This window comes from Dryobates pubescens, chromosome 24 (assembly GCF_014839835.1).
Source record: "Dryobates pubescens isolate bDryPub1 chromosome 24, bDryPub1.pri, whole genome shotgun sequence".
Taxonomy (NCBI): Eukaryota; Metazoa; Chordata; class Aves; order Piciformes; family Picidae; genus Dryobates; species Dryobates pubescens.
The window spans coordinates 17,615,123-17,641,464 of NC_071635.1; the positions used below are offsets into that span (position 1 = coordinate 17,615,123).

At 54.4% G+C, this 26,342-nt stretch overlaps 1 protein-coding gene across 1 annotated transcript in view; it reads left to right on the forward strand.

The window, feature by feature from the left end:
- Positions 1 to 923: 923 nt before the first annotated feature.
- CDS1 (CDP-diacylglycerol synthase 1) overlaps positions 924 to 26,342 on the forward strand; it is a 35,279-nt gene continuing 9,860 nt past the window's right edge. The window contains exons 1-9 of the mRNA XM_009905027.2: positions 924 to 1,039; positions 3,541 to 3,637; positions 7,686 to 7,783; positions 12,909 to 13,048; positions 14,506 to 14,564; positions 16,920 to 17,002; positions 19,385 to 19,472; positions 20,598 to 20,666; positions 21,826 to 21,978. Of these exons, the coding sequence (XP_009903329.2) occupies positions 3,581 to 3,637; positions 7,686 to 7,783; positions 12,909 to 13,048; positions 14,506 to 14,564; positions 16,920 to 17,002; positions 19,385 to 19,472; positions 20,598 to 20,666; positions 21,826 to 21,978 (747 nt within the window). The 5' untranslated portion in view covers positions 924 to 1,039; positions 3,541 to 3,580. The remainder of the gene's footprint in view (positions 1,040 to 3,540; positions 3,638 to 7,685; positions 7,784 to 12,908; positions 13,049 to 14,505; positions 14,565 to 16,919; positions 17,003 to 19,384; positions 19,473 to 20,597; positions 20,667 to 21,825; positions 21,979 to 26,342) is intronic.

Below are 26,342 nucleotides of genomic sequence, written 5' to 3' on the forward strand. Positions count from 1 at the left end.
GGAACAATGGCTTGGAGCTGGGAGAGGAGAGACTGAGAGTGGAGAGGAGGAAGAGATCCTTGAGAGTGAGGCTGGGGAGACTCTGGCACAGGCTGCCCAGGGAGGCTGTGGCTGCCTCCTGCCTGGAGGGGTTGAGGGCCAGGCTGGATGAGGCCCTGAGCAAGCTGGGCTGGTGGGAGGCATCCCTGCCCATGGCAGGGGGCTGGGGCTGGCTGATGTTGAAGGTCCCTTCCACCTTAAACCATTGTGTGTTACATTCCTCTGCTCGGTTTAGGAGGGTGCCTTGAGCACAGCAGGCAGCATGCCCCCGCTGCTGGGCGCTGGGGGCGCTGTGCCCCCGCTGCTGGGCGCTGGGGGCGCTGTGCCCCCGCTGCTGGGCGCTGGGGGCGCTGTGCCCCCGCTCCTGGGCGCTGGGGGCGCTGTGCCCCCGCTGCTGGGCGCTGGGGGCGCTGTGCCCCCGCTGCTGGGCGCTGGGGGCAATGTGCCCCCGCCGGGCGCTGGGGGCGCTGTGCCCCCGCTGCTGGGCGCTGGGGGCGCTGTGCCCCCGCTGCTGGGCGCTGGGGGCGCTGTGCCCCCGCTGCTGGGCGCTGGGGGCGCTGTGCCCCCGCTGCTGGGCGCTGGGGGCGCTGTGCCCCCGCTCCTGGGCGCTGGGGGCAATGTGCCCCCGCCGGGCGCTGGGGGCGCTGTGCCCCCGCCGGGCGCTGGCCTCCTTGGGAGCATTGCTTGGGGTCCGTTTGTCTCCTGCAGCCTGCAGCTTCCCTGGTGCAGCCCTGTTGTGTTCTGAGAGGGTAATGCAGCTGCTGTCAGGCTTGCAGGTAATGCCAGTGCCTCTGAACGCTGCCTTTGACCTGGCAGCCAATAACCTCTGCCTTGTGCTCTTTGCTGTGTTGTGGCTCTTTTGTTTGCCATAGGAAGCAGAGCTGGAAGAAGGACTTGTGGGTTTGGATCTTAGGAATGATTCAGATGTTCCTGATGTTCCTCCAGCCACAGACAACACTCCAGAGATCCTTAAGCCTGCTTTGTCAGGCTTGTCTGCCAGGTACAGTCAAACACAGAGCTCTGCAGTGTGAGAACTGCTGCCTGAAACCCTTACAGGTTGTGTTGCATCCTGCTTTCCATTGGCATGTGAATCAGAATTCAAGGGTTAATTTTATGGGATGTCCTTGATTTATTCCTGCTGTGACAGTCCCTGCAGTGTAGTATTTGTTACCTGAGGCTTGCCCATTGCACACAGAATCACAGAGCACATCTGTTGCCCGAGGCCTCCAAGCTCATCTAGTCCAACCCTTGACCCAGTTTAGGGTCAATCCTAAACCGTGGCCCTAAGCAGCAGCTCCATGCTGCTGGAGCACCCCCAGGGCTGAGCACTGCAGCACTGCCCTGGGCAGCCTCTGCCAGGGGCTGAGAACCTTCCAGGGCAGAAACATCTCCTGAGCTCCAGCCTGAGCCTCCCTGGGGCAGCTTGGAGCCATTGCCTCTTCTCCTGGCCCTTGGCACCAAGGAGCAGAGGCTGCCCCCTCCTCACTCCAACCTCCCCTCAGGGAGCTGCAGAGAGCAAGGAGGTCTCCCTCAGCCTTCTCCTCTCCAGCCTGAGCACCCTCAGCTCCCTCAGCCCTCCTCTAGCCCAGGGGCTCCAGGCCCTTCTCCAGCCTGGCTGCCCTGCTCTGGACAGGCTCCAGCCCCTCAGTGTCCTTCCTGCAGGGAAGGCCCAGAGCTGAGCACAGCACTCCAGGGGTGGCCTCCCCAGTGCTGGGCACAGGGGGATGGTCACCTCCTGGCCCTGCTGCCCACCCTGCTTCTGCCCCAAGCCAGGAGGCCTTTGGCTCTCTTGGCCCCCTGGGCACTGCTGGCTCCTGGTCAGTGACTGCCAACCAACACTCCCAGGTACCTCTCCAAGCTGCAGCTTTCTGCCCACACATCCCCAGGTCTGGAGCTCCCCATGGGGTGGTTGTGACCCAGGTGCAGGAGACCTGGCCTTTGGCGTTGTTGAGCTTCACACAGTGAGCCTTGGCTCAGGTCTGACCTCTCAAGGTCCCACTGCAAAGCCTCCCTGCCCTCTAGCAGATGGGCAGAACCCCCATCTTGGTGCCCTCTGCACACTGGCACACACTTCTGAGCAAGCTACTGCAGTGCTTAGCTGCAGGTGACTTACCTGTTTGCCATGGGCACTGCAGTCAAGTGGGCTGTGGGGCACTCACTGGCTTTGACATCCAGCAGGACTGTTTCTGGGGCTTAAAATCAAACTGTTTCATACCCCTAAGGGCAAGAGGTGGGCAGTATTTGTGTATGAATGGAAAGGGGAGCCACACAAACTCTCTGGGTGAGCTTTGCTAGCTTCTTGTGGCAGCATTTCCACTCCAGAGGATTCTTTTTTGCAGCTTCTGTTTTCATACTCTCTAAAGCAATGTTTAATTCTTTTTCCTGCCCTCTCTTTTCAGACCTAGAAACCTGGTGCCTCCAAAGCTTGTTCCCAGGAGCTTCAGGACTAGCAAATGCCTCTGGGGTGATAGCTGTTGGGCCCTGCACATGCATGGGGCCAGCAGAGCTCCTGGCACTGCTTCACACAGTCCCTTTATAACCCTTGGCCTGTCAAACACTCTTGGGGTGGCAGTTTGCACTGCACTTGAGGGAATGACCTCAAGCTGCACCAGCCAAAGGGCTGCCCAGGGAGTGGCTGAGCCACCATGGAGGGATTTATATGGCACCTGTGGACATGGTTTAGTGGTGGGCTTGGCCTGGGCTGGAAAGGAACTCCAAAGCTCCTCCAGTCCAAGCCCCTGCACTCAGCAGGGACATCCTCCACTGGATCAGGTTGCCCAGAGCCCTGTCCAGCCTCCCCTGCAAGCTCTCCAGGGATGGGCCCCAAGCACCTTCCTGGGCAGCCTGTGGCAGTGTGTTAGGTCAACTGTTGGATTCAGTGACCTGAAAGGGCCTTTTCCAAACTGAACGACCCTTGGCTCTGTGGGAGCAGGGATTTCTGTTCTGCTTTCTTTGCTGGCCATAAGCAGCTGCAAAGGTCTAAAAGGGCAAAAGAGTCCAGCTGGCTTGACCCACCCCTCCTTGGCACAGGTGTTCCTGTCCTGGTTCCAGTGCTCACACGAGCCCAGGGCTGCCTTCAGCAGCTAACCTGCTGGGGAGCGAGCGGCCTCGCTGCCGCGGGGCGTTGGTGCAAGTGGGTTTGTGGGGCTGTTCCTCTCTTTGGGAGCGTGTATGAACCTTGGCAGAGCTGGGCTCCATCAGTCTGGCTGATGCTGTGATGCCTTTGGAGAGCTCTGCTGGATTTGGACAGCAGTTTGGACACCAGGTTGAATAGCAAATGGCATCTGGGGCAGGGGGAAGAAGGGAGGTGACCTGAACTGCTGTTGTGGTGTGTCCTGTTGGGCTGGCTGGCTGATGCTGAGTCCCTTGCTCTGTGTTCCTTAAGCCCAAACACTGCTGGAGCTCCCCTGTGCCCGATGCCCTGCAGCCCTCAGCAGCAGCAGTGTTGGGGGCTGGCAGCTGCCTGCTGCTCATTCTCCTTTTGGTTTTCTTTTTTAATAGATGGCAGAACTGGTGGCTGCGTGGGATTCTCACTCTAGCCATGATTGCTGGCTTTTTTCTGATCATCTCCCTGGGATCATTCATGCTGATGCTGCTGGTAAGTTTGGTGCTTTCTGACATACAAGAGCTGCTGGATCCCTTTGTGCCCAGGAGGGCAGAGAGCAAACTGCAGAGGCAATTCAGAGCATCCTCTCCTGTGTCAGTGTAAATCCTTCTGGCAAGCACTGGGCTGATTCCTTCATTCAGAACTTTCATTGAGTCCAACATTAACCTAACACTGCCAAATCCGTGGCCCTGAGTGCCACATCTACATGGTTGCAACATATCTCCAGGGATGGGGACTCCACCACCTCCCTGGCAGCCTGTTCCAATCCCTGATCACCCTTGCACTAAAACCATCTTTCCTAATGTCCAGCCTAAGCCTCCCCTGGGGCAGCCTGAGGCCATTGCCTCTCCTCCTGGCCCTTGTTCCTGGGGAGCAGAGCCCAACCCCCCCTGGCTGCAGCCTCCTCTCAGGGAGCTGCAGAGAGCAAGGAGGTCTCCCTCAGCCTCCTCTGCTCCACACTCCCCACCCCCAGCTCCCTCAGCTGCTCCTCCCCAGCCCTCTTCCCCAGACCCTTCCCCACCTTTCTTGCCCTCCCCTGGCCCTGCTCCAGCTCCTCAAGCTCCTTCTGGCAGCCAGGAGCCCAAAGCTGAGCCCAGCCCTCAAGCTGTGGCCTCCCCAGTGCTGAGCCCAGGGGCACAATCCCTGCCCTGCTCCTGCTGCCCACACCACTGCTGCTCCATCCCAGGCTGCTGCTGCCCTTCTTGCCCACCTGGCCACCCCCTGGCTCATTTCTGTCACCTAGCACCCCCAGGTCCTTTCCTACCAGACAGCTGTCCAGCCACTCTGCCCCAAGCCTGGAACATTGCTTGGGTTTGTTGTGTCCCAGCTTCAGGACCCAGCACTTGGCCTCAGGCCATGGATGCAGCCTGGCCAGGTCCCTCTGCAGAGCCTTCCTGGCCTCCAGCAGATCAACACTGCCACCCAACTTAGTGTCATTTGCAAACTGGCTGAGGGAGCCTCAATCCCCTCTCCCAGGTCAGTGATAAAGTCATTGAAGAGAACTGGTCCAGTGCTGAGTCCTGGGGAGCACCACTGGTGCCCAGCTGCCAGCAGGAGGTCACTCCCTTGCCCACCACTCTTTGGGCTCAGCCATCAGCCAGCAGAGCATCCACCCACCCAAGCCATGAGAAACCAGTTTCTCCAGCAGGATGCTGTTGGCGACAGCCTCTGGAGCTGTCCTGAAGGCCAGACAGGTGCATCCCAGCCTGCCCCTTGCTCACTAAGCCAGTCACCTTGGCACAGAAGAGAGAGCGGTCAAGCAGGACCTGCCTTTCAGAACCCCCTGCTGCCCAGGGCTGGAGGATTTTCTTTGTGTGAAGAAACCACCAAAAAGCCCTTTGAAAGTGTCAGCATAGAGATGATTTCTGTTCCCACACTCCCTCCTTCAGTGGTCTGTTACACTGGGAAGTGGTGACACAGGAAAAGGGACTGAGCAGTCTGTGTGTTTGCTGCCTTCATGCTCATCCTCAAAGCTGCCCAGTGGTGAACCAAAGAGTGCTGAAGTTAGCATAGAAATGGAAGGGAGTTTCCAGGGCCAGGAGGAGGAGCAGAGGGCTGGAGCTGCTCTCTATGAGCACAGGCTGAGAGAGTTGGGGTTGTGCAGGCTGCAGAGGAGAAGGCTCCCAGGAGACCTTCTGGTGGCCTCCCAGGAGCTGCAGGGGGCTGCAAGAGAGCTGGGGAGGGACTTTGGAGGGGGTGAGGGAGGGATAGGAGTGGGGGGGCTGGAGCAGAACTAGGAGTGGGGGGGCTGGAGCAGAACTAGAAGTGGGGAGATGGAGCTTGGCTGTGAGGAAGAAGTTGTTGGCCAGGAGGGTGGTGAGAGCCTGGCACAGGCTGCCCAGGGAGGTGGTGGAAGCCTCCTGGCTGGAGGTGTTTGCAGCCAGGCTGGAGGTGGCTGTGAGCAACCTGCTGTGGGGTGAGGTGTCCCTGCCCAGGGCAGGGGGCTGGGGCTGGATGAGCCTTGAGGTGCCTTCCAGCCCTGCCAGTTCTGTGAGTCTGAGTTCTTCCTCTGTTCTGCCATCAAGCAGAACCTCTCTTTAAGCTGTTCATGAGCTCAGCATTTGAGATTGTTGCAGAAGGAAAAGGGAGGGAAAAAGTTTGATTCATCATTTCATTCCATGGGAATCAAAGAGTTCCCATTGAAAGCAGAGCTTTGGCTAAACCCAAGCCTTAATACTGAGACTGAGAATGCCCTGAGAGCTGTAGGAAGGGCAAGGCTGGGAGTCGAGGCCTGAGGCTGCTCTACAGAGCTGGGAGACTGCTTTGTGTTTGCCTTTGGAGCACAAGCACTGCCCCTGTGCCTCACTGTGAGCGCTGTTAGGGCCAAGCAGCAGACAGCAGGAGGGGGGGAGCTGCCACATGAGCTTGCTGTGGGGGGTGTGGGCCTGGTGTAAAGTGTGTGCAAAGCTGGAGCAAGGTTGGCTCCTGGGGGATGCAGGGGGGGATGCAGGGGGCGAGGCGACGCTGCGGTGCCCAGCGTGCAGCGGAGGCAGCGGCTGTGGGCGGCTCCTCGCTGCTGCCTCTGCACAGGGTTGCTGCTGCCTGGCATTGGGCAATGCCTGCTGCTGGGCAGGGTCACCTGCCTGGGCACAGAGCTGGCACAGAGTCCTCTGGGCAGCCCGGAGGCCGGCGGGATGAAAGGGCAGACGTGCGCGGGCAGGCCCCGGCGGGGTGAGGTCGGCAGCGCTCAGTTAAGGAGAAGCCTTCAAGCCCTGGGTTAGATGAGCTTTGCTGCTAATCATCAATGCTAATTGCCCCTAATGAGGTGCTTGCAAGAGGAAGCCCTGGCTGTCCAAAGCTGTGTCACACCTGGGGTTTCCATCGGGCCTGGAAAATTCCTTCAACTAAACTGAAGGACAAAGCCAAGGCAGAAGAAATGGAAGAGTGCTCCGGAGGAGTGCTGCTCCCAGCTGCTGACAGCCTGCTGAGCCAGGAGACTCCTGGGATGCTTTGGGTTGGAAGGGACTTTAAAGATTATAGACTCCCAGCACAGCTCAGGCTGGAAGAGGCCTCAGAGATCAGCTGCTCCTACCCCTGCCATGGACAGGGACACCTCTCAGCTAGCTCAGGTTCCTCAAGGCCCCATCCAGCCTGGCCTGCAACATCTCCAGGGAGGAGGCAGCCACAGCCTCTCTGGACAATCCACTCCAGAGCCTTGGCACCCTCCTAGTGAAGAAGTTCTTCCTCAGATCCAGTCTAAAGCTATTCTCCTTCAGTTTGAATCCATTTCCCTTCTCCTATCCTTGGACACTCTTGGGAAAAGTCTCTCTGCAGCCTTCCTGCAGGCTGCCTTCAGGTCCTGGCAGCAGCTCTGAGGTCCCCCTGGGGCTGCACAGCACCAGCTCCCTCAGCCTGTGCCCACAGCAGAGCTGCTCCAGCCCTGGCAGCATCTCTGTGGCCTCCTCTGGCCTCTCTCCAGCAGCTCTGTGTCCTTCTGCTGCTGGGGACCCCAGAGCTGGAGGCAGGATTGGAGCTGAGGTCTGAGCAGAGCCCAGGGGCAGAATCCTCTCTCCTGCCCTGCTGCACACCCTGCTCTGGCTGCAGCCCAGCACACAGCTGCCTGAGGGCTGCAGGAGGCACTGCTGGCTCCTGGGGAGCTGCTCAGCACCCAGCAGCCCCAAGGCCTTCTCTTCAGGGCTGCTCTCAGCCCACTCTGTACCCAGCCTGGATTTGTGCCTGGGATTGCCCTGACCCAGGTGCAGGACCTGGCACTGTGGCTGGCTGAACCTCATGCAGCTGGCACTGGCACATTTCTCCAGCCTGTCCAGGTTCCAACCCACTGCCATGACACCTTCCTTCAGACCAGGCTGCTCAAGGCCTTCCTCTTGTTTCAGGACCATGCTCTTGGAGCCCAGTGTGGGTTTTTATCAGCATGCCCAATGGGTTTTGAGGGTTTGGGGGTTTTAGAATGGAGCTTCAGATTTTCTTGGCCTTGCTTTGAAGCTGCCTATGTGGGACTGGGATTCAGAATAATGCAGGTTGCAGTGCTGCTCAGTGCCTTTGAGAAGCCACTGACAGGTGTTTCCCTCTCTTATTTTAGGTGCTGAGCATCCAAGTGAAATGCTACCATGAAATCATTACTATAGGTTACAGAGTCTACCACTCCTATGACTTACCCTGGTTTAGATCCCTCAGCTGGTGAGTAGCAAGCAAGGGTGTCAGGGAGTAGGGATGTGAAACTTCAGCCTTCATGTTCTTCACATTCTTTCATGGTGGAATACTTCTGGAGGCCATGTGTGGGCCCAGAACTTGACATCTGTCTCTAATCCAGGGATCTATAGGTATCTGCCACCTGGGAACTGGGACAGGCCAGTTGGCCTTTCACTGCCCCGTGGTGTTCCTTGCTGTAAATGTGGATCTGTGTTCACTTGTGTGCGTGCATGGCATCACAGAATGCATTGGGTTGGAAGGGACTCTAAAGGATTCTAAAGATCAGCTGGTTCCAGCCCCCTGCTGGGGACACCTGGGCAGGGACACCTCTTGCTACCCAGCTTGCACAAGGCCCCCTCCAACCTGGGTTTCAACACTTCCACGCTTGGAGCCTCCACTGCTTCTCTGGGCAGCCTGGGCCAGTGCCTCACCACCCTCATGGGCAGGAATTTCTTCCTCATGTCTCATCTCAGTTCAGCTTCTTCCAGTTTGAAGGCATTATCCCACATCCTGTAGCAAATGCCTTTGTAACAAATCCCTCTCCAGCTCTCCTGAAGCCTCCTTCAAATCCTGCTCTAAGGTCTTTCCACAGTCTTATCTTCTCCAGGCTGAGCAGCCCTAACTCTCTCAGCCTGTCCCCAGAGCAGAGGTGTTTCAGCCCTCTGCTGTTCATCTCTGTGGCCTCCTCTGGAGCCTCTCCAGCACCTCCAGGTCCTTGTGCTGGGGGCTCCAGAGCTGCCCCAGCCCTGCAGGGGAGGGCTGAGCAGAGCCAGAGGGGCAGAATCCACTCCCTGCCCCTGCTGCCCACACTGCTGGGGCTCAGCCAGCACAGGGTTGGTTTCAGGCACAAACATGCTTTAGGTCAGAGTTCAAGAGGTGCAGAGCCAAATCATCACCTGAAGTCTTACCTCAACTACCTGGAATTTTAATTGGTTTTAATTATTTTTGTGTGTCTGTTAACCTTGAGCAGGAACTGGAACAGGACCCTTAAGGGCTCCTCTCCACACACAGAGAATTCACATTCCATGCAGGTTTGAAATCCTTTCTGATTTTGCACTGGGTTCCAGGGCTGCACAAGTCCAGTGCTGAGGCATCTCCTGAAAGACAAATCAGTCTGGGAAATGCTGGATCCTTACAGGAGTGTCTGGGTGAAACTGGGGACTCAACTCTGAGTGCTGGGAGAGAAAACAAAGGCTTTTGGAGAGAGTCAGTGTGATGGGAAAGTGTTGGGCAGGTGAAGCCTCTGAGGTGCTTCAGAGGTAATTCTTCAGAGGTGGTGTTCTGGGTTGGGTTTATAAGGGAGTGTGGTGGATTGAGAGAGGGCCTGGCTCTCCCTCCCCCCCAGAGAAAGAAACCACAGCTAACTCAGTCAGAGAAGCAAAGCTGTATTTACAAGCATCGATGGCATGCAGGTTATAGATACACAATATACATACAGTATTTACAATATGGATAGAAATACACAGCAAAGGAGAAGAACACAACCAAACTCCCTCCTCCAGACAGAGAGGAGGGTTCCCCCCTGTACCCCTTCCCTCCCCCCACCTCCCTTTTTTCCCAAAAAGGGGTTAGAGAGAGCAAAGGCAGTTAGTAAGGAAGAGAGTTCTTGTTAGGCTTCAAAGCACATGCAGGGATTAGTTTTGCTTATCTCAAGGTCAGCTCTGGCTGGTTGCTCAGAAGCAGACAGGCTGAGAAGGCAGAACAGGCTGGAACTGAGAAAGATTCCCACTGCCCTACAAGTTAAAGCTGCACTCTGCCCATCCACCGATGAAATCCGTTCAGAATATCTGAGTGTTTTCATTCTGGTACCAAACCATTCAGCCAGAGTGTCCCAGCACTGTCCCTTGCTTAAAGGCACAGCCTCAAGCAGTCACAGGACTGAAATGCCCAAGTTCCTCCTTGGCTCTTCTCATGTTGCTTCTTCCTTTCTAGAAGCAGCCTGTCTGTGTGAGTGCTGCTGCTTCTGGGAATGCAGATCAGTGCTCCTCTGCTCATTCCTGGCTTACCCAGGGCACTGAGCTGTTACCTGCTTCATTCCATGCCTTCTGGATCCACAGCCAGAGCAGATTCAAACAGGACTGATTCTGCAGTTTTGCCAACAGTTCTGGAGCAGGAGATGTTCCTTCTTACCACTTAGTCTGCTTTGGCAACTGGCTACCAGCACTGAATTTCAGATGTGGAACTCAAAATTTACTCCTGCATTGCCATTCAGGTTACCATCAGAGCTCCTTTCAGTACAGCAACTTGCCACTGAGACTGAACATTGAATGAGATGAGAGGATCCTGCCAGTAGCCTGAGCATCAACTCTCACAATCACAGAACTGTCAGGGCTGGAAGAGACCTCAAGGATCATCCAGTCCCAACCCCCTGCCATGGGCAGGGACACCTCACACCACAGCAGGTTGCTCACAGCCACCTCCAGCCTGGCTGCAAACACCTCCAGGCAGGAGGCTTCCACCACCTCCCTGGGCAGCCTGGGCCAGGCTCTCACCACCCTCCTGGCCAACAACTTCTTCCTAAGGTCTGGTCTAAATCTCCCTTCCTCCAGCTTGGATCCATTCCCCCCACTCCTATCCCTCCCTCACCCCCTCCAAAGTCCCTCCCCAGCTCTCTTGCAGCCCTCTGCAGACCCTGGGAGTCCACCAGAAGGTCTCCTGGGAGCCTTCTCCTCTGCAGCCTGCACAACCCCAACTCTCTCAGGCTGTGCTCAGAGCAGCTCCAGCCCTCTGCTCCTCCTCCTGGCCCTGCTCTGGACACCTTCCAGCCCCTCCAGAGCCTTCCTGGCACAGAGGTTCTTTGGCTGGTTTAGAGATGGGAAGTCTTGGGAAGGGAAAGTTAACATCTGCTGGGGGAGAGGGAATTGGTACTAATTGCTCTGAGACTATCTGGGGATCCAGTCCTGAATCACAAGTTTTAGTCTTCTGTGGCTACCTTTGATGTGTTGCCTGGAGAGGTGCAGCCCTGAGGGGTTTGGGGGTTGCTGTTCTTTGTTTTTTTACTGAGTGCTGCCTTGGTGTTTGAGGGTCCCATCATGACTGAGCTCTGGAAGGCACAGAGAGTGAGCTTCTGCTGATCCTTAGGACTGAAAGGAGTCTCTTTGAAGATCCTTCAGGAAGGGAGAGCTGAAGGTGACATTTCACCTCAGCTGAACCTGGGGTGTGGACATGTTCCTGCAAAACTGGTTGGAAGCAGTTGCAGCAATAGCTGTGCTTAGTAACCAGCTGCTGGATTTAACCCTGTAACGTTATTGTTTGGTCAAGGAAGGTAAAAGGCAAAGGGCAAGGTGGAGTGGAGTGGGGGATGCAGCAGTAGCTCTTCCAGATGAATAGAGTAGAATTAACCAGGTTGGAAAAGACCTCAGAGCTCATCCAGTCCAACCTTTCCCCCAGCACCATCTGAGCAACTCAACCATGGCACCAAGGGCCTCAGCCAGGCTCTTCCTGAACACCTCCAGGGCTGGGGACTCCACCACCTCCCTGGGCAGCTCATCCCAGTGGCCAATTCCTCTTGCTGGGAAGAACTTTCTCCTCCCCTCCAGCCTCAACCTCCCCTGGCACAGCTTGAGACTGTGTCCTCTTGTTCTGCTGCTGGGGGCCTGGCAGAAGAGACCAACTCCCAGCTGGCTCCAACCTCCCTGCAGGGAGCTGCAGAGAGCAAGAAGGTCTCCCCTGAGCCTCCTCTTCTGCAGGCTAAGCAACCCCAGCTCCCTCAGCCTCTCCTCACAGGCTGTGCCCCAGACCCCTCCCCAGCCTTGTGCCCCAGACCCCTCCCCAGCTTTGTTGCCCTTCTCTGGACACCTTCCAGCAAGTCAACCTCCTTCCTAAACTGAGGAGCCCAGAACTGGACACAGGACTCAAGCTGTGGCCTCAGCAGTGCTGAGCACAGGGCACAAGGACTTCCCTGCTCCTGCTGGCCACACTCTGCCTGACCCAGGCCAGGCTGCCCTTGGCCTTCTTGGCCCCCTGGGCACACTGCTGGCTCCTCTTCAGCTGCTCTCCCCCAGCACCCCCAGGTCCCTCTCTGCCTGGCTGCTCTCAGCCCCTCTGCCCCCAGCCTGTGGCACTGCCTGGGGTTGCTGTGGCCAATGTGCAGAACCTTCAGGACAGACGGCAGAAGTGTAGTTACAGAAGGAGGTGATGGTTAAGGTTCCTTCCAACCCAAACCTCTCTGATTCATATTCCCAAGCCCCATGCTAGATTCACTGCCCTGTAACCTCACAGGGACTGCTGGGGCTGTGCCTTTGTCCTGTTTGTGAGGCAGAAATCACAAATTACCCTCACTGGGATGCAGGGAGAGAAGAGGCAGAATTGTTTGTGTCCCAACAGATGTGTTGGGATCAGAGTCTGTGTTTTAGAGTGGCTGAAAAGGGCTCCCAGTCCCTGCAGGGGCTGCAAGCAGGCTGCAGAGGGACTGCTGCCAAAGGGCTGCAGGGACAGCCCCAGGGGCAATGGGTTGAGATGAGAGCAGAGCAGCTGGAGCTTGGATGTGAGGAACAAGTTGTGCCCCAGGAGGCTGCTGGAAGCCTGCAAGAGGTTGCCCAGGGAGGTGGTTGTGGCCCCATGGCTGGAGAGCTTGCAGGGGAGGCTGGAGAGGGCTCTGGGCAAGCTGCTGCAGGGGAGGATGTCCCTGCTGAGGGCAGGGGCTTGGCCTGGAGGAGCCTTGGAGCTCCCTTCCAGCCCAGAGAACTCTGTGACTCTGTGCTGACTTAGATGTGTCAGTAAGGGTGAAATGCACTTCCCAGCTGCATCCTGCAAGGTCTGTTTGCTTCTGCAATTGCTTTAGAGAAAGGCAGAGATGTGGCTGGGCAGGGGGAGACACTGCCCCAGGAGCCTCGCCTGGGGTTCCTGCTTCAGTTGTGTCTTCATCTTGTTCTGCTTTTCCCTTTGGTGTGGTGGCTTTCTGCTGTGGCTGCCTTTGGTTTGGGGTTTCCTTTGGTTTGGTTTTGGGATTTTTTGGTTGGTTTGGGCTGGGGGGGTTTGGGCTGGGGGTTTCTGCTTGGTTGGGTTTTGTTGTTATTTTTTGGGGGTTCTTTGTGGTTTTGCTTAATTTTTGTTTGATTTGAAGACTGACACATCTCTGTTCCCCTCTTCCAATAACTGCTGGCTGCTGTAGGTACTTTCTGCTGTGTGTGAATTACTTCTTTTATGGAGAGACTGTGGCTGATTACTTTGCTACCTTTGTGCAGAGAAGAGAACAGCTCCAGTTCCTCATTCGGTACCACAGGTTTATCTCCTTTGCCCTCTATTTAGCAGGTAAGTGTGGGAACTGCTCAGCCACAAGAGCTTTCTGCTGCACTTGAGGCTGTGCTCCCTTCTTTTAACCACAGAAAACCAAACCAAATGAGAAAACCACTCCCCAGCTTTCTGCATCTTAGTTTGGTTTTGCTCTTGAAGCCTGAGGACTTGAGGTGCTTGCAGCTGTGTTGTGTGCAGCCTCCACACGTAGATGATCCTGGGAACATTGAGCTAAGAGTGCTCCAGGGCAGCTGGCATGAGGGCAATATTGGTTGCTGCAGAACTGGGGCTCGGCATCTGAGACCTTTAGCAGGCTGTGGAGGTGATTTGTGTGTCAGATTGTTGTGCTGGGCTGCTGCTTTACTGTGCAAATGTCCTGCTAGGTCTACAGCTATAAGGTTTACCAATGTGCTTTTAAACTCAGAATGCCTGAGGCTTTATTTTGCCTGCAAGATGTTCAGCTGCTTGCCTCCTGGATAGATTTCCATCTCTGTCCAGAGAGAGACTCTTTGGAAGCCTCTTCTCTAGGAAGAAGAGACCTAAGCTGGCAGTCTGGTGGGGTGTTGCTTTGGGAACATGCAAATGCAGTGCAGTGTTTTCAGCAGTGCAGGGCAGATCATTTTAGCCTAAAATTCAGTCGCCTGAAGGGCCAGGTTGGCTGAAGGGCCAGGATGCTGCTGTGCTTACAGGTATTAGTCCCTGTGCTCAAGGTGAGCTGCCAGGCCCTCCCTGCTGCCCTGGCTTTTAAACCAGGTACAAATTCTACTCACTGCTGAGACTGCAAACTTGAACCTAGCTTTGCTAGGCTTGAGCTTTTTCAGCTGGCTTTGGCTTGAGGAAACTAAACTAATGCCTCCTGACTGCTGAAGGGTCGTGAAGGGAGAGAGCAAAAGCAGGAGGTAGAGCATAGCTGAGCCCCTTGGTGGCCATTGCATTGAGCTGCTGGGGTGACTAAGGGGATGTCCCCAGGGTTGAGGGTCTTTTGAGTGCTCTGACCCCTGCTAGTGTGGGAAGTTGCCTTGCTGGGAGGAGAGGTGCTCCATTAGCCACCCAGAGCATTCCTTTCAGGCAGCTGCATTCTCCAAAGCCTGCCCTTCGTGCTTGCACTGCATGCAGCTGTGTGCCTGCCTGGGGCACAGGGGCAAGCTGGTCTTTGCCTTTCAGAGATTTCTGTTAATTATTCAAAGCCAGCTTCTCAGCTTGGTTTTCTGAGTGGTTTGTGAAGGTGGTGGGCTCCTCCCCTGAAAATGGATGTCTAGGATGAGAGCTTGTAGGTAATGACAGGGCTGCTCTGCACTGACCTGGCCTAAACCTTGTGCTCTGGTAGTTCCCTAGGGGCACTCAGTAGGTGCAAGGAGGTGCTGCCTGCAGCAGAGAGGTTCAAAGCTGCTTCAAGGGAGGCAAGTCAGTGCTCTGCCCCAGCGTGGTGTGATTACATGGGAGGTGGTGCCAACTGCCCTTGCTTTGTTTTACAGGCTTCTGCATGTTTGTCTTGAGCTTAGTGAAGAGGCATTACCGGCTGCAGTTCTACATGGTGTGTATGACCCCCCTTGCTCTGCTCACTCACCTGCTCAGGGGCACTGCAAACAGCTCTCTCCAGAACACAACTTAGAAGAGGGGTGTGGAAAATGGGCTTAAACCAACAGTAATGTGAGACCAAGTGGTATAGAGCTGTTGGTATCTGTTCACCTCGCAGCTTATGGCTGGTATGCCATGAGCCTTGGAGTGCATACAGGGTGCCACATACCAGGGATGTGTGTCCCTGGAGATTCCTGGAGGAAGGATGCATCTCCCTTCCAGGTCTGGAGCCAAAGAGTTCAGCATAGTGTGGGAAGTGGTTCTTGTGACTCAAGTGTTGCTTTGTAGAGGCCTCACTGAAATACTATGAAGGGAGCTTGATTTTAACCCCTGTGTAGGAGATTTATTCTGTGACACTTAACAGCACTTCTGGCCACTGCTGTGCTGTGCCTCTGCAGACCATTCACCTGGTAAAAGAGACCTGTGTGCTGATCTCCTGTGTCTGTCCAGCTAACAGACAGCATGGGAGCTAAGCAAGAGCACAAACCTCCTTCTAGTGTTTATCTTATGGGCCATCACAGGTGAAAAAAACCCCAAAGCTCAAACCAGCCAACCAAAAACCCCCAACCCCCTCAAACCAACCAAACCACCACAAACCAACCAACCAACCAGAAACCCCCAGCAAACAAGCCAAAACCCAACCCACCAAACCCACCCCAGCCAAAGAAAGCAGCCCTGACCCAGCCAAACCCAAGCAAACCCAGAACAAAAGACAACCAAAGGCAACCTCCCCCCCAGGTCCCCCTGACCCCTCCCCACCCATCTCCAGTGCAGGAAGGATTGAAGGATCAGAAGCAGCCATGCAGCGAAGCAGCCATGCAGCGAAGCAGCAATGCAGTGCAGCTCTTGGCTGTCAGAGCTTGAGCAACCAGGGCCTTGTACAACCTGCCAGGCTTCCTAAAGCTCAGGGGATGGTGCAGTTAACCCCTGCAGGGCTTTGGGCAGCACTTTACCACTGAGGATCCCCAGTTCCAGACTGGGATTTAGCTGAGCCCTGAAGGAGCAGGTGAAATACCTTCTGCTCCAAAACCCTTCACCCTGTGTGTGGAAGAAGTTGCCTGGCAGGGGGATGCAGCTTCTCTAGAGCTGGTCTTTTCTCTTGTCCTCTGCCAAAGCCAAGTCCTCATCTTCAGGCTGGCCCAAGGGAAATGGAACCACTTCCCAGAAGTTTTCTCTGTTTGCCTGTTTTGCCCTTTTGAAAAGAAGGCAGAAGCAAATCCAGGTCAGTTATGGGGCTTGGTGTCTGCAGGTGTGGCAGCCTGAGGAGTGCAGTGAAGCAGAGGGAAGCTCTGTGTGCAGGACAGGCCAGGATGGCAGCCATCTGCTCAAGCTTTTGCTGCAGGGATGCTTTCACTGGGAAGATTTTCAGGGAGCCTTAGGCAGTTCTTGTACAACCTCTCCACCCTTTCAACCCTGAAGTACTTGATGTGGTCCTCAGCAGCCTGAGCTAGTTGGAGATGTCCCTGCTCACTGCAGCTGGGTTGGAGCAGGTGACCTTTGAGGGTCCCTTCCTGGTGCAGTCTGTGATTCTAAGTTGGTGTGATCAGAGAATTCCAGAAGTAGATGGGAGCTGCCAGAGCAGAACAGGTGGTAAGAGGCTTCCAGAACAGGGTGTCCAAATATTCAAGCACCCCGACAGCAGAGTGCTCACCTTTGGGGTTCCAGGCAAAACTGACCAGGGCTTGGTGGGGAAGGTTTGGGGAAAACCAAAAGGTGTGGGAGAAGCTTTCCTGGTAAGTGTTTGGAAAGCACTGGATTGCTTGGGGGGGATGCAGAGTAAATACCAACACTGGGGGGACATAAGATGACTCTAGGGGCACTGCCTGTCAGTGCCCATGTGCACAGAGGTGACCCTGAGAGTAGCTGTGCTCCATCCATGGCCTGGGGTGGTGCTGAGAGCACCAGGGGTGTGCTGTGCCTCTCTGGTGAGCAGCTCATGGCCATCCTGCTGTGACAGGTCCAGTGCTGTGTAGCTGCAGTGGCACAGTGCTCACCTGTCCCCCCTGGAGGGGCTCAGGGATGTAGCTGCAGTGGCACAGTGCTCACCTGTCCCCCCTGGAGGGGCTCAGGGGTGTAGCTGCAGTGGCACAGTGCTCACCTGTCACCTCTGGAGGGTGGCAAACTGCAGGCTATCCAGTCCTGGTGGAGGTAGGTGCTGGGGAAGGCTGCAGAGAGCTGCCCTGTGCAGGCTGTGCAGGCACAGCTGCTGCCTTGCCAGCAGAGCTGGCCCCTGGCAGGTGTGGGAGCTGTGGGGCCTGGCCCGGCCTGCGGGGGGCGCTGCTGTCACTAACTGTTGTCCTGTTGTTGACAGTTTGCATGGACTCACGTCACTTTGCTGATCACTGTCACCCAGTCTCATCTTGTCATCCAAAATCTCTTTGAAGGCATGATCTGGTAAGGGCACAGCCACACCTGCTCTGTGCCTCTCTTGCTGGGGGAGCCTGGGGCTTTCCTGCACAGCTTTGCTTGGCAGGTGACTGTGGGAGCAGCACAGGGTGCCCAGGCAAGTTGTGGAGGTTCCAAGCCTGGAGGTGTTGAAGGCTGGCTGGGGTCTGGAGCAGGCTGGGCTAGTGGGGCCCAGTGACAGGACAAGGGGGAGGAGGCACAAGCAGGAGCTGGTTAAAGGGTGCCAGAGCCCTGGAAGGCTGCCCAGAGAGCTGGTGGAGTCACAGAATTGTCAGGGCTGGAAGGGACCCCAATTCCAACCCCCCTGCCATGGGCAGGGACACCTCACACTACACCAGGTTGCTCACAGCCTTCAAAACCTCCAGGGATGAGGCTTCCACCACCTCCCTGGGCAACCTGTGCCTGTCTCTCACCACCCTCATGGGGAAGAACTTCTTCCTAGGGTCTAATCTAAATCTCCCCTCCTCCAGCTTGGATCCATTCCTCTCAGTCCTATCACTCCCTGACACCTTAAAAAGTCCTTTACCAGCTTTCTTGTAGCCCCCTTCAGATCCTGGAAGGCCACAAGGAGGTCTCCTGGGAGCCTTCTCCTCTCCAGACTGAACAACTCCAGCTCTCTTGGCCTGTCCTCAGAGCAGAGCAGCTCCTCTGGAGACATTCCAAACCCACCTGGATGTGTTCCTGTGTGACCTTCTCTAGGTGACCCTGCCTTGGCAGTGGGGCTGGACTAGATGATCTCCAGAGGTCCCTTCCAACCCCTACCATTCTCTGTGCTTTGTGTCCCTGCCCATGGCAGGGGTTGGAATTGGATGGTCTTTAAGGTCCCTTCCACTCTAACCCATTCTGGGAGTCTATGCCGTTCAAACAGCATCAGTGTGTGTCTGGAAGGCGAGTCAGAGGCCTTGGGTGAAGGGTCCAGGATTGAATCAGATCTCTCTAACTGTATTGGCAGCCACCAGCAGGCTCCTTGTGCACAGCACTTCATTCCCTCCCAAGAAGCAGGCCTGTTTGCCTGCTGGGGGAAATGCTTGGGGTGGAAGCACATCCAGCAGCTCTGGTCCAGTGCCTTGGGGGCTTCAGTTTGCTCGGAGCTGCTGACGTTGGACCATTTGATTTGAAGTCCTCAATCTGACCACCTTCCTCTTTGGATTAAGCAACTCACATTGCTTAAAATATTTGAAGAGGTCAAGCCTTGGATCTTGCTGAGTCATCTCAATGTGGTCTGTAGAGCTCTGCTCCTGCAGTTCAACCTGGCCACTGGCATCCCCTCAGAGCAGGAGAGCCCTCCATTCTCTGCCTTCTTCAGGGGCAGGGGGAATGACAAGTGGAGAGGGAAGGAAGAAGCAAGTGGAAGATGATTCGTGTTCTTCCAAGGACACAACCCTCTGCATTCTCCTCCCGGGGCCTGTGCAGCTGGGGAGCTGATTGCAGCAGAGACCTGCGGCGAGTGAGGGAAACCCCAAAGCCTTGGGTGTGAACGAGCCAGGACGTGGCTGAACCTCGTTGCCTTTAGCCTCCTGTTTCTTGTGCCCTCTGGTGCTAGGCAGTTTGGCAGCTGGTCACAAATGCTGCTTTGGAAAGGGGAAGCAGAGGTTAGCAGGCCTGAGTAACATCCAGCTGCTGGCTTCATCTGAGCAGACGCTTCCTGCTTCGCTCGGGGAGCAAAGAGACTGCTCCAGACTGAGGAGAGGGAAACCACGCACGCCTTGTCACCTTTAGATGCAGCTGCCACCAAATCAGAGGAGGGATTTGCTTGCTGTGGTGTTAGCAGTGACATTAACCAGTGGCATGAGCCAGCAATGTGCCCTTATGGCCAAGAAGGCCAATGGCATCCTGGGGTGTGGCCAGCAAGAGTTAAAAAGAGGTTCTCCTCCCCCTCTACTCTGCCCTAGTGAGCCCATATCTGGTGTTCGGGGCTCCCCAGTTCAAGAAGGACAGGGAGCTGCTTGAGAGGGTACAGCAAAGAGCTACAAAGGTGATTAGGGGACCAAAACATCTCTGTTATGAAGAAAGGCTGAGGGGTTTGGGGAGTTTTAGCCTGGAGAAGAGAAGACTGAGGGGGATCTCATCAATGCTTCTCAAGGGTGGGTGTCGAGAGGATGCTCATGCACCAAAATCCTGTTTTAACTGGGAGTAGCCTGGATCTGGAATGGTCTTGTTTGGCCAAGGACAAAAACCAGCACAGCTGAATGTGCTGCTTGGGGGGGGGGGACCAGAGGGGCAGGCTAGGAGACAGAATTCCTTCTAAATACTGCAGGAAAGCCTCCCGGAAGGAGCTGCTGCTGTGGCAGTTTCTGCACTGTCTTTAGCTTCCAGCAGCTTTCCTGTTGGTTTTTATTTCTACAAGAACCTGTTCCTATCTTTCTCTAGGTTTCTGGTTCCAATCTCCAGTGTCATCTGCAATGACATCACTGCTTACATCTTTGGGTTCTTCTTTGGCAGAACTCCATTGATTAAGGTATGCTCTTAGGCACTTCCTCACAAGCTGCTGCAGCTGGTAGCATTTTTGCTACCTGTTCCAAGGCCTGGTGATGAAAGAAAGGCCGCCTGCTGTCCTGCAGAAAAAAATGCCTTTCTGCTCAGCTAAGTAAAAGCCAATTGACTACTCTGCTTCTGAAGGCTGGACAGGGCTCTGGGCAACCTGCTCTAGTGGAGGATGTCCCAGCTGACTGCAGGGGGTTGGACTGGATGAGCTTTGGAGATCCCTTCCAACCCAACCCATTCTGTGATTGTGAAGGTCTGTAAGTGGGAACTGGGGTTAATGCAGTAACACAGCCTGAGCTTATTGCATCATTTACAGCTCCAGTTTTGGAGCTCATGCAGGTTTAACTGCCTGCTTGCTGCACAGAAACTGCAGTTTGGAGTAAGCTGCTAGATTCTATCTAGCGTCCTAGACACCCCTTTGATCTCAGGCAGGCAGCACTGGTAAAGGCTCAGGCAGTGGTCTGGGGGAATACCCAAGGTCCCCCAGTGAGCCATGAGTTGTTAATGCCACACTCTGAGGATTCAGTGGGTTCTGATACTAAACTGCTCCTAAGTAAGAATGTGATGAGGATGGTGAATGAAATCTCTTGCTGCCTTGGTCTCTCTAGAGCTGAGGCTATCTTCTGGGTTGGTTTGTCAGGCTGTGTGTAGGAAGCTGGTGTCTGCCAAGGAGAGTCCCCAACAGTGGTTGTCAAGCCCCCAGGCTTCTGTCACTATCTAACCCTGCAAGTGCTGTCAGAGGTCTCCAGCAGAGCCCTAGCAAGCTCCTGCAGGCCTTCCAAGTCTTCTGCTCGGAGGGAGCTCAGCTGCTCAACCAGGTTCAGCTTTGGCTAGAGGCAGGCAGCAGCAGATGGGAAGGGAGGTCTCTGGTGCTCCAAGCCGCTCCGTGGCACCAACCAAACTGGGGCTCTTGCCAGGGACAGGTCCTAGCCACACTCCTGTATTTATCGTGTTCAATGGCTGCTGGCATTCAGTATTCCACATACACCTTTGGAAAACCAAGAAGGAGCTTAATTTGCACAAATAAAGCCCAGAAATGGAGTTAAAAAGGGCTCAGTGATGCAGCAGGAGGGGCTGACCCCATGTCCTTTGTGCCTAGCTGTCTCCCAAGAAGACCTGGGAAGGATTCATTGGAGGCTTCTTTTCCACAGTCATCTTTGGATTTGTTGTAAGTAATCACAAGACTTTCTTTGTGTAGCTTCAGCCTTCAGCTTCCTGATTTTCCCTGAAGTACAATTCCTGACAGCCTGGCTCACCTCACGCTGCTGAAGGTGTAGGGGTGAGGAGAATTCTGCTCACTCACAACTAGCTGGAGAGGTCAGGCAAGGCTTGCACCTCTCCTGAACAGGCTGCATTGCCATTGTTGCTATTACTGCTACTGTGTCTGGAAGAGGGACAGGAATAAACACTGGGGAGAGGCCAAGGGAGGCTATGAGGGTGATGAAGGGCCTCCTGTGTGAGGAGGAAAAGCTGAGAGCCCTGGGGGTGGTTAGCCTGGAGAGGAGAAGGCTGAGAGGGATCTGATCAATGTCTATCAATAGCTGAGGGCTGGGGGGCAAGCAGCAGGGGCCAGGCTCTGCTCAGTGGTGTCCTGGGACAGACCAAGGGGCAGTGGGCACAGACTGGAAGCCAGGAGGTTCCACCTCAACATGAAAAGAAACTTCTTTGGTGTGGGGGTGCCAGAAGGCTGGAGCAGGCTGCCCAGAGAGGTTGTGGAGTCTCCTGAGCTGGAGACTTTGCAGACCCACCTGGGTCTGGATGTGTTCTGTGTGCCCTGCCCTGGGTGACCCTGCAGGGGGGGTTGGACTCTATGATCTTTGGAGGTTCCTTCCAACCTCTAATGTTCTGTGATTCTATCTATTAGTTGCATCCCTGTTTGGATCTTAGAGTTCCTGCAAGCATTGTTTCTGCTTTGCCCAGCAGGACTCTGCTTTGCACACCTGGAGATGCAGCTTGCACTAATGATTTGCAGAGGAGATAACCACAGCATCTACTTTCTGATAAGGAGTTTATCAGCAGGGCCTGCACCACTTGTACCTGTCCAAGTGGGCAGAGGTGAGGGCTCAGATTTTAGTGAGGTGAGCTGCAGAGCAGGGAGTGGCTGAAAATGCAAAAGCATCTCTGAGAGACATGGACAGGAAACCACCTTGGGAAGTCCTCACCAAGCACACTGAATGTCCACCTCTGTCTGCCCTGTGGGGGCATTCTGCAGCTTGCTCAGGCTGGTTGCACTCCATGCTGGGTCCCTGTCCACAGGGCCATGCAGTGCAGGGTGACTGTTAACTCTAACAGCAGAAGCCCTTCTTAGGAGTCCTTTTCTCTTTCAGTTTGCCTATTTCTTGGCTCAGCATCAGTACTTTGTCTGCCCTGTGGAGTATAACAGTGACTCCAACAGGTTTGTCACAGAGTGTGAAGCTTCAGAGCTCTTCCAGATGACGACGTACTCCGTGCCACCAGTGCTTCAGGCTGTGCTGGGATGGGTAAGGAAGAAATCCAAAGGTTTGGTTAAAATGGAAATCTTCTTTCCTGGGTTTCTGAGCCTTTGTGAGATGGTGATGAACGCTGGTGAGGCTTGGAGGGTGAGAATTGGGTGGGTACCATGGGCCTCTCTGCTGCTGAGCTGGGGATGGAGGCCACCCAAGAAGAATTGAAATGTATTGCTGGAGTCACCCATGGAACCTGCCTCTGTTGCTGTGGCCTGAACCCTCTGGCTGCTGGACATGGATGGCACTTAACCAATATGTAGACAAAAAGCACCTTTAGGTTTCTGTGGAAAAGGGCCAAAGGCTTCTTAGGGCCCAAATTAGCAGCAAGCTTAACTAATCTGATAGAACCTCATTCAGTTTTCAGCTAGTAGGCAGCTGCTGTTGGGACTGTGCTTCACCATGTGTCCTGGTTTGAGGCCAGGCAGACCCTCTCTCGCCCCTGAGAGGGGCAAAAGAATGCCACTCCTCACACCAGTAGATTGCAGAAGTGATGGAAAGTGTAAATGGAAAGCAGGAAGTCTCTTACAGAAGCTGCAAGCACAGTGACAAAAGAATCCCAAAGCACACAGAGTCCCTTCCAGCACACCCAAAGCCTCCCAACACTTCCCCTTCTCTCCACCTGAGGGTCTACCCAAACCCCCAGGACTCTTTTCTTCCCCTTCACTGCTAGGCTGGTCTCAGGCTGGCCAGGTCTGAGACTGCCCCAACCCCTTCTCCGCATGACATTAGGCCCAGACAAGCCCAAGAGACCTCGAGATACTCCCCCAGCATTACCTGATAGGGAGCATCTCCCACGGGAGCAGAGAGGGTAGGAAGAGGAAGAGAAGGACTTTGCAGATGGATTTATAGGGAACAGGATATTATGGGTATAAAGCACACAGCTTCCTGTGTCCAGCTGCTGGGCTGCACCCTCAGGGCACCAGAGGTGTATGTGGCAGGAGCAGGAGGCACCTAGCCTGAGCTGCCACACCACGGAACAGCCTGGTGCCTTGGTGTCATAACTGGTGTGCTGTTCCATGAGGTGATGTCAGCAGAACCTTCTTCCTCACACCCAGCCTGTGAGCACCTGTGTCGGGATAAAGGATGTCACAGAATGGTCTGGGCTGGAAGGGAGCTCCAAGGCTCCTCCAGGCCAAGCCCCTGCCCTCAGCAGGGACATCCTCCACTGCAGCAGCTTGCCCAGAGCCCTCTCCAGCCTCCCTTGCAAGCTCTCCAGGCAAGGGGCCACAACCACCTCCCTGGGCAACCTCTTGCAGGCTTCCAGCAGCCTCCTGGGGCACAACTTGTTCCTTACATCCTGTGGTGGGTTGAAAGGAAAGGCTCTGCTTTCCCTCCCCCACTGAGTAAGAAACCGTGGCTAACTCAGTAATTAGAAAAGCAGACTATGTATTCACAAGCATGTATAGGAAGCAGATTCCATGTAACACCACAAATACAGGGATTTTACAATATATACAGGAATATGCAGCAAATGAACTCAACCAGAAACCAGACCCCCCACAGAGGGGCCTTCCCCCTGCGCCCCCTTCACCCCCCTACCTCCCTTCTCCCCACAAAGAGGTAGAAAAGGAGACAAGGGTGGTTAGCAGGACAGAAAAAAAAAGAGAGGCCTGGTACAGGAGTTAATTCTTATCTCTTAGTTGGCCAGAAGCCCAGAAGCAGTCCAGCTGAAAGGGACAGTGAAGAAAGGAAGACTGAAAGTCCCAGCTCCCCTGGGTCCAAGACCTTAATTAGCCAATGAAATTCGTTTAGAATACAAAATATTTTATAAACATTTATCCAGTGTGCCCCTTCCTTAAAGGCACAGCCTCAAACGGTCACAGTCCACCCCTTCTAAACAATGTCATCGGTCATTCGCACTGTCCATCCAATCTGGAACAATATTTGCAGTTCGTGAGTAAAGTTCATAGTCCACTCTGGCTATACTCAGATGTTGATGATTCAGAAGTCCAAAAATGTCAGGAAATAAGAAAATGGAAAACAGCTTTTCTCTCTGCAGATGAAACGAAGGAAAGGGGAACAGGAACACAGGGACTCTCAGTTGACTCAGGGGTCTCAGGGTTCGTGCACCGTAGATTGCTCAGGGATTCTTCCTTTGGACACGTTGTAGCTGTACCACAGTCTGAAGTCAAACTCTTTCAGCTAAAGTTAAATTTCTTTGTGTAATACACTGAATTTCACCATTCTCCTGCATTACCCAATAAGTGTGACCCGGACCTTCTGCTGAAACCACCCCTCGGACAGGTTTAGCCTCTCCTGAGGGCGAAAATACCCAAACAGTTTTACCTAACAGATTCTTTTCTCTAACAACAGGAACTCTATCACCTTCTACTTTCTGTAGCAGATCTGAATGTGCCAGTCCAGTTCGGTTCATTGAACCTCTACTATTCACCAGCCAGGTTGCTTGTGCTAAATGTTTCTCCCAGTTTTTCAAAGATCCACCTCCCATGGCTTTGAGAGTGGTCTTCAACAAACCGTTGTAGCGTTCGGTCTTCCCTGCAGCTGGTGCATAGTGAGGAATATGGAAAATCCACTCAATACCGTGCTCTTTGGCCCAGCTCTTTACAAGGTTGTTCTTGAAATGAGTTCCGTTGTCTGACTCAATCCTCTCTGGAGTTCCGTGTCTCCACAGGATCTGTCTCTCCAGACCCAGAATGGTGTTGCGTGCAGTTGCATGTGGGACTGCGTAAGTTTCCAGCCATCCAGTGTTCGCCTCTACCATAGTAAGCACGTACTGCTTACCAGAACGAGAACGTGGTAGAGTGATGTAGTCAATCTGCCAAGCTTCACCATACCTGTACTTGGACCATCTGTCACTATACCACAAGGGCTTAATTCGCTTTGCCTGCTTAATAGCAGCACAAATGTCACAGTCATGGATGACTTGTGTGATGGCATCCATGGAAATGTCTATGGATCTGTCACGAGCCCACTGGTATGTTGCATCTCTGCCTTGATGTCCTGATGAATCGTGAGCCCACCGAGCTAAGAATATCTCCGCTCGGTGTTTCCAGTCGAGATCAAGTTCAGAGTCCTTGTCTACTTGAGAAACTCTTGCAGCTAAATCTGCCTGATGGTTGTGTTGCTGTTCCTCAGTAGCTTTGCTCTTAGGAATGTGAGCATCAATGTGTCTCACCTTCACTGGAATTCTCTCGATTCGATCGGCAATGTCTTGCCACAGGTCGGCTGCCCAGATGGGTTTTCCTTTCCTCTGCCAGCCACTCTTCTTCCAGTTCTTTAGCCAACCCCATAGAGCATTGGCTACCATCCATGAGTCGGTGTAGAGATAAAGCTTTGGCCATCTCTCCCATTCAGCTACGTCGAGAGCTAGCTGGACAGCTTTTACCTCTGCAAACTGACTGGATTCTCCTTCTCCATCCTTCACCTCTGCAACTCGGTGTGTTGGACTCCACACTGCAGACTTCCACCTTCGCTTGTTCCCGACGAGACGACAGGAACCGTCTGTGAACAAAGCATATTTCTTTTCATCATCAGAAAGGTCATTGTAAGGAGGAGCTTCCTCAGCACGAGTTACTCTCTCCTCTGGAGGTTTAGCACAGTTGGTATCTTCAGGCCAACTTGAGATCACCTCCACCAGACCAGGTCTTTCAAGATTTCCCATTCGAGCTCTCTGTGTTATCAGAGCCATCCACTTAGACCAGGTGGAATCTGTGGCATGATGTGGTGTGGAACCTTTGCCTTTGAACATCTGTAATGGGTTGGGGCAGATGCCCTCCCCACCACAGGCAGAAATAGCGACTCAGGCAAACAGATTGCAAAAGTGATGGAAAGTTTAAATAGGAAAACAACACTAAAAACAACAATGAAAGTTTTACAGAGACCCACAAGCACCATGACAAAGAGAGAGACCCCAGAACATACCCAAGAACATCCCATCCCCACCTGGGGGTACACCCAACCCACCCCCCCAGGGCTCTTTCCCAACCCAGCCTTGGGAGGCAGCTTATGCCATTTTACCTAGGCAGCAGCAGGGGACGAAAGAGAAAGTGAAGACCCCGCATGGACTTTTTATAGGGGAGCAGGGCATTATGGGAATGGAATACCTGGTCCCTGTAACCACCCCCCTGGGCTGGGTCCACCCCTTGGGACCTCCCAGGTGTGGCCTGCACAGTGGCATCTGGGCCAGCACCCAGCCTAAACCACCACAACATCCAATTCAAAACTGGCAATCTGGGAGCTAGGCAAAGTTGTGATTCAGTTCCAATCACTTCAGAAGCTGCTTTCACTCCTTCATAGGCAGCTAGAATCTCTCTCTCTGTTGGAGTGTAATTAGTCTCTGAACCTCTGTAACCTTGACTCCAGAAACCAAGAGGTCGTCCACGTGTCTCACCTGGAGC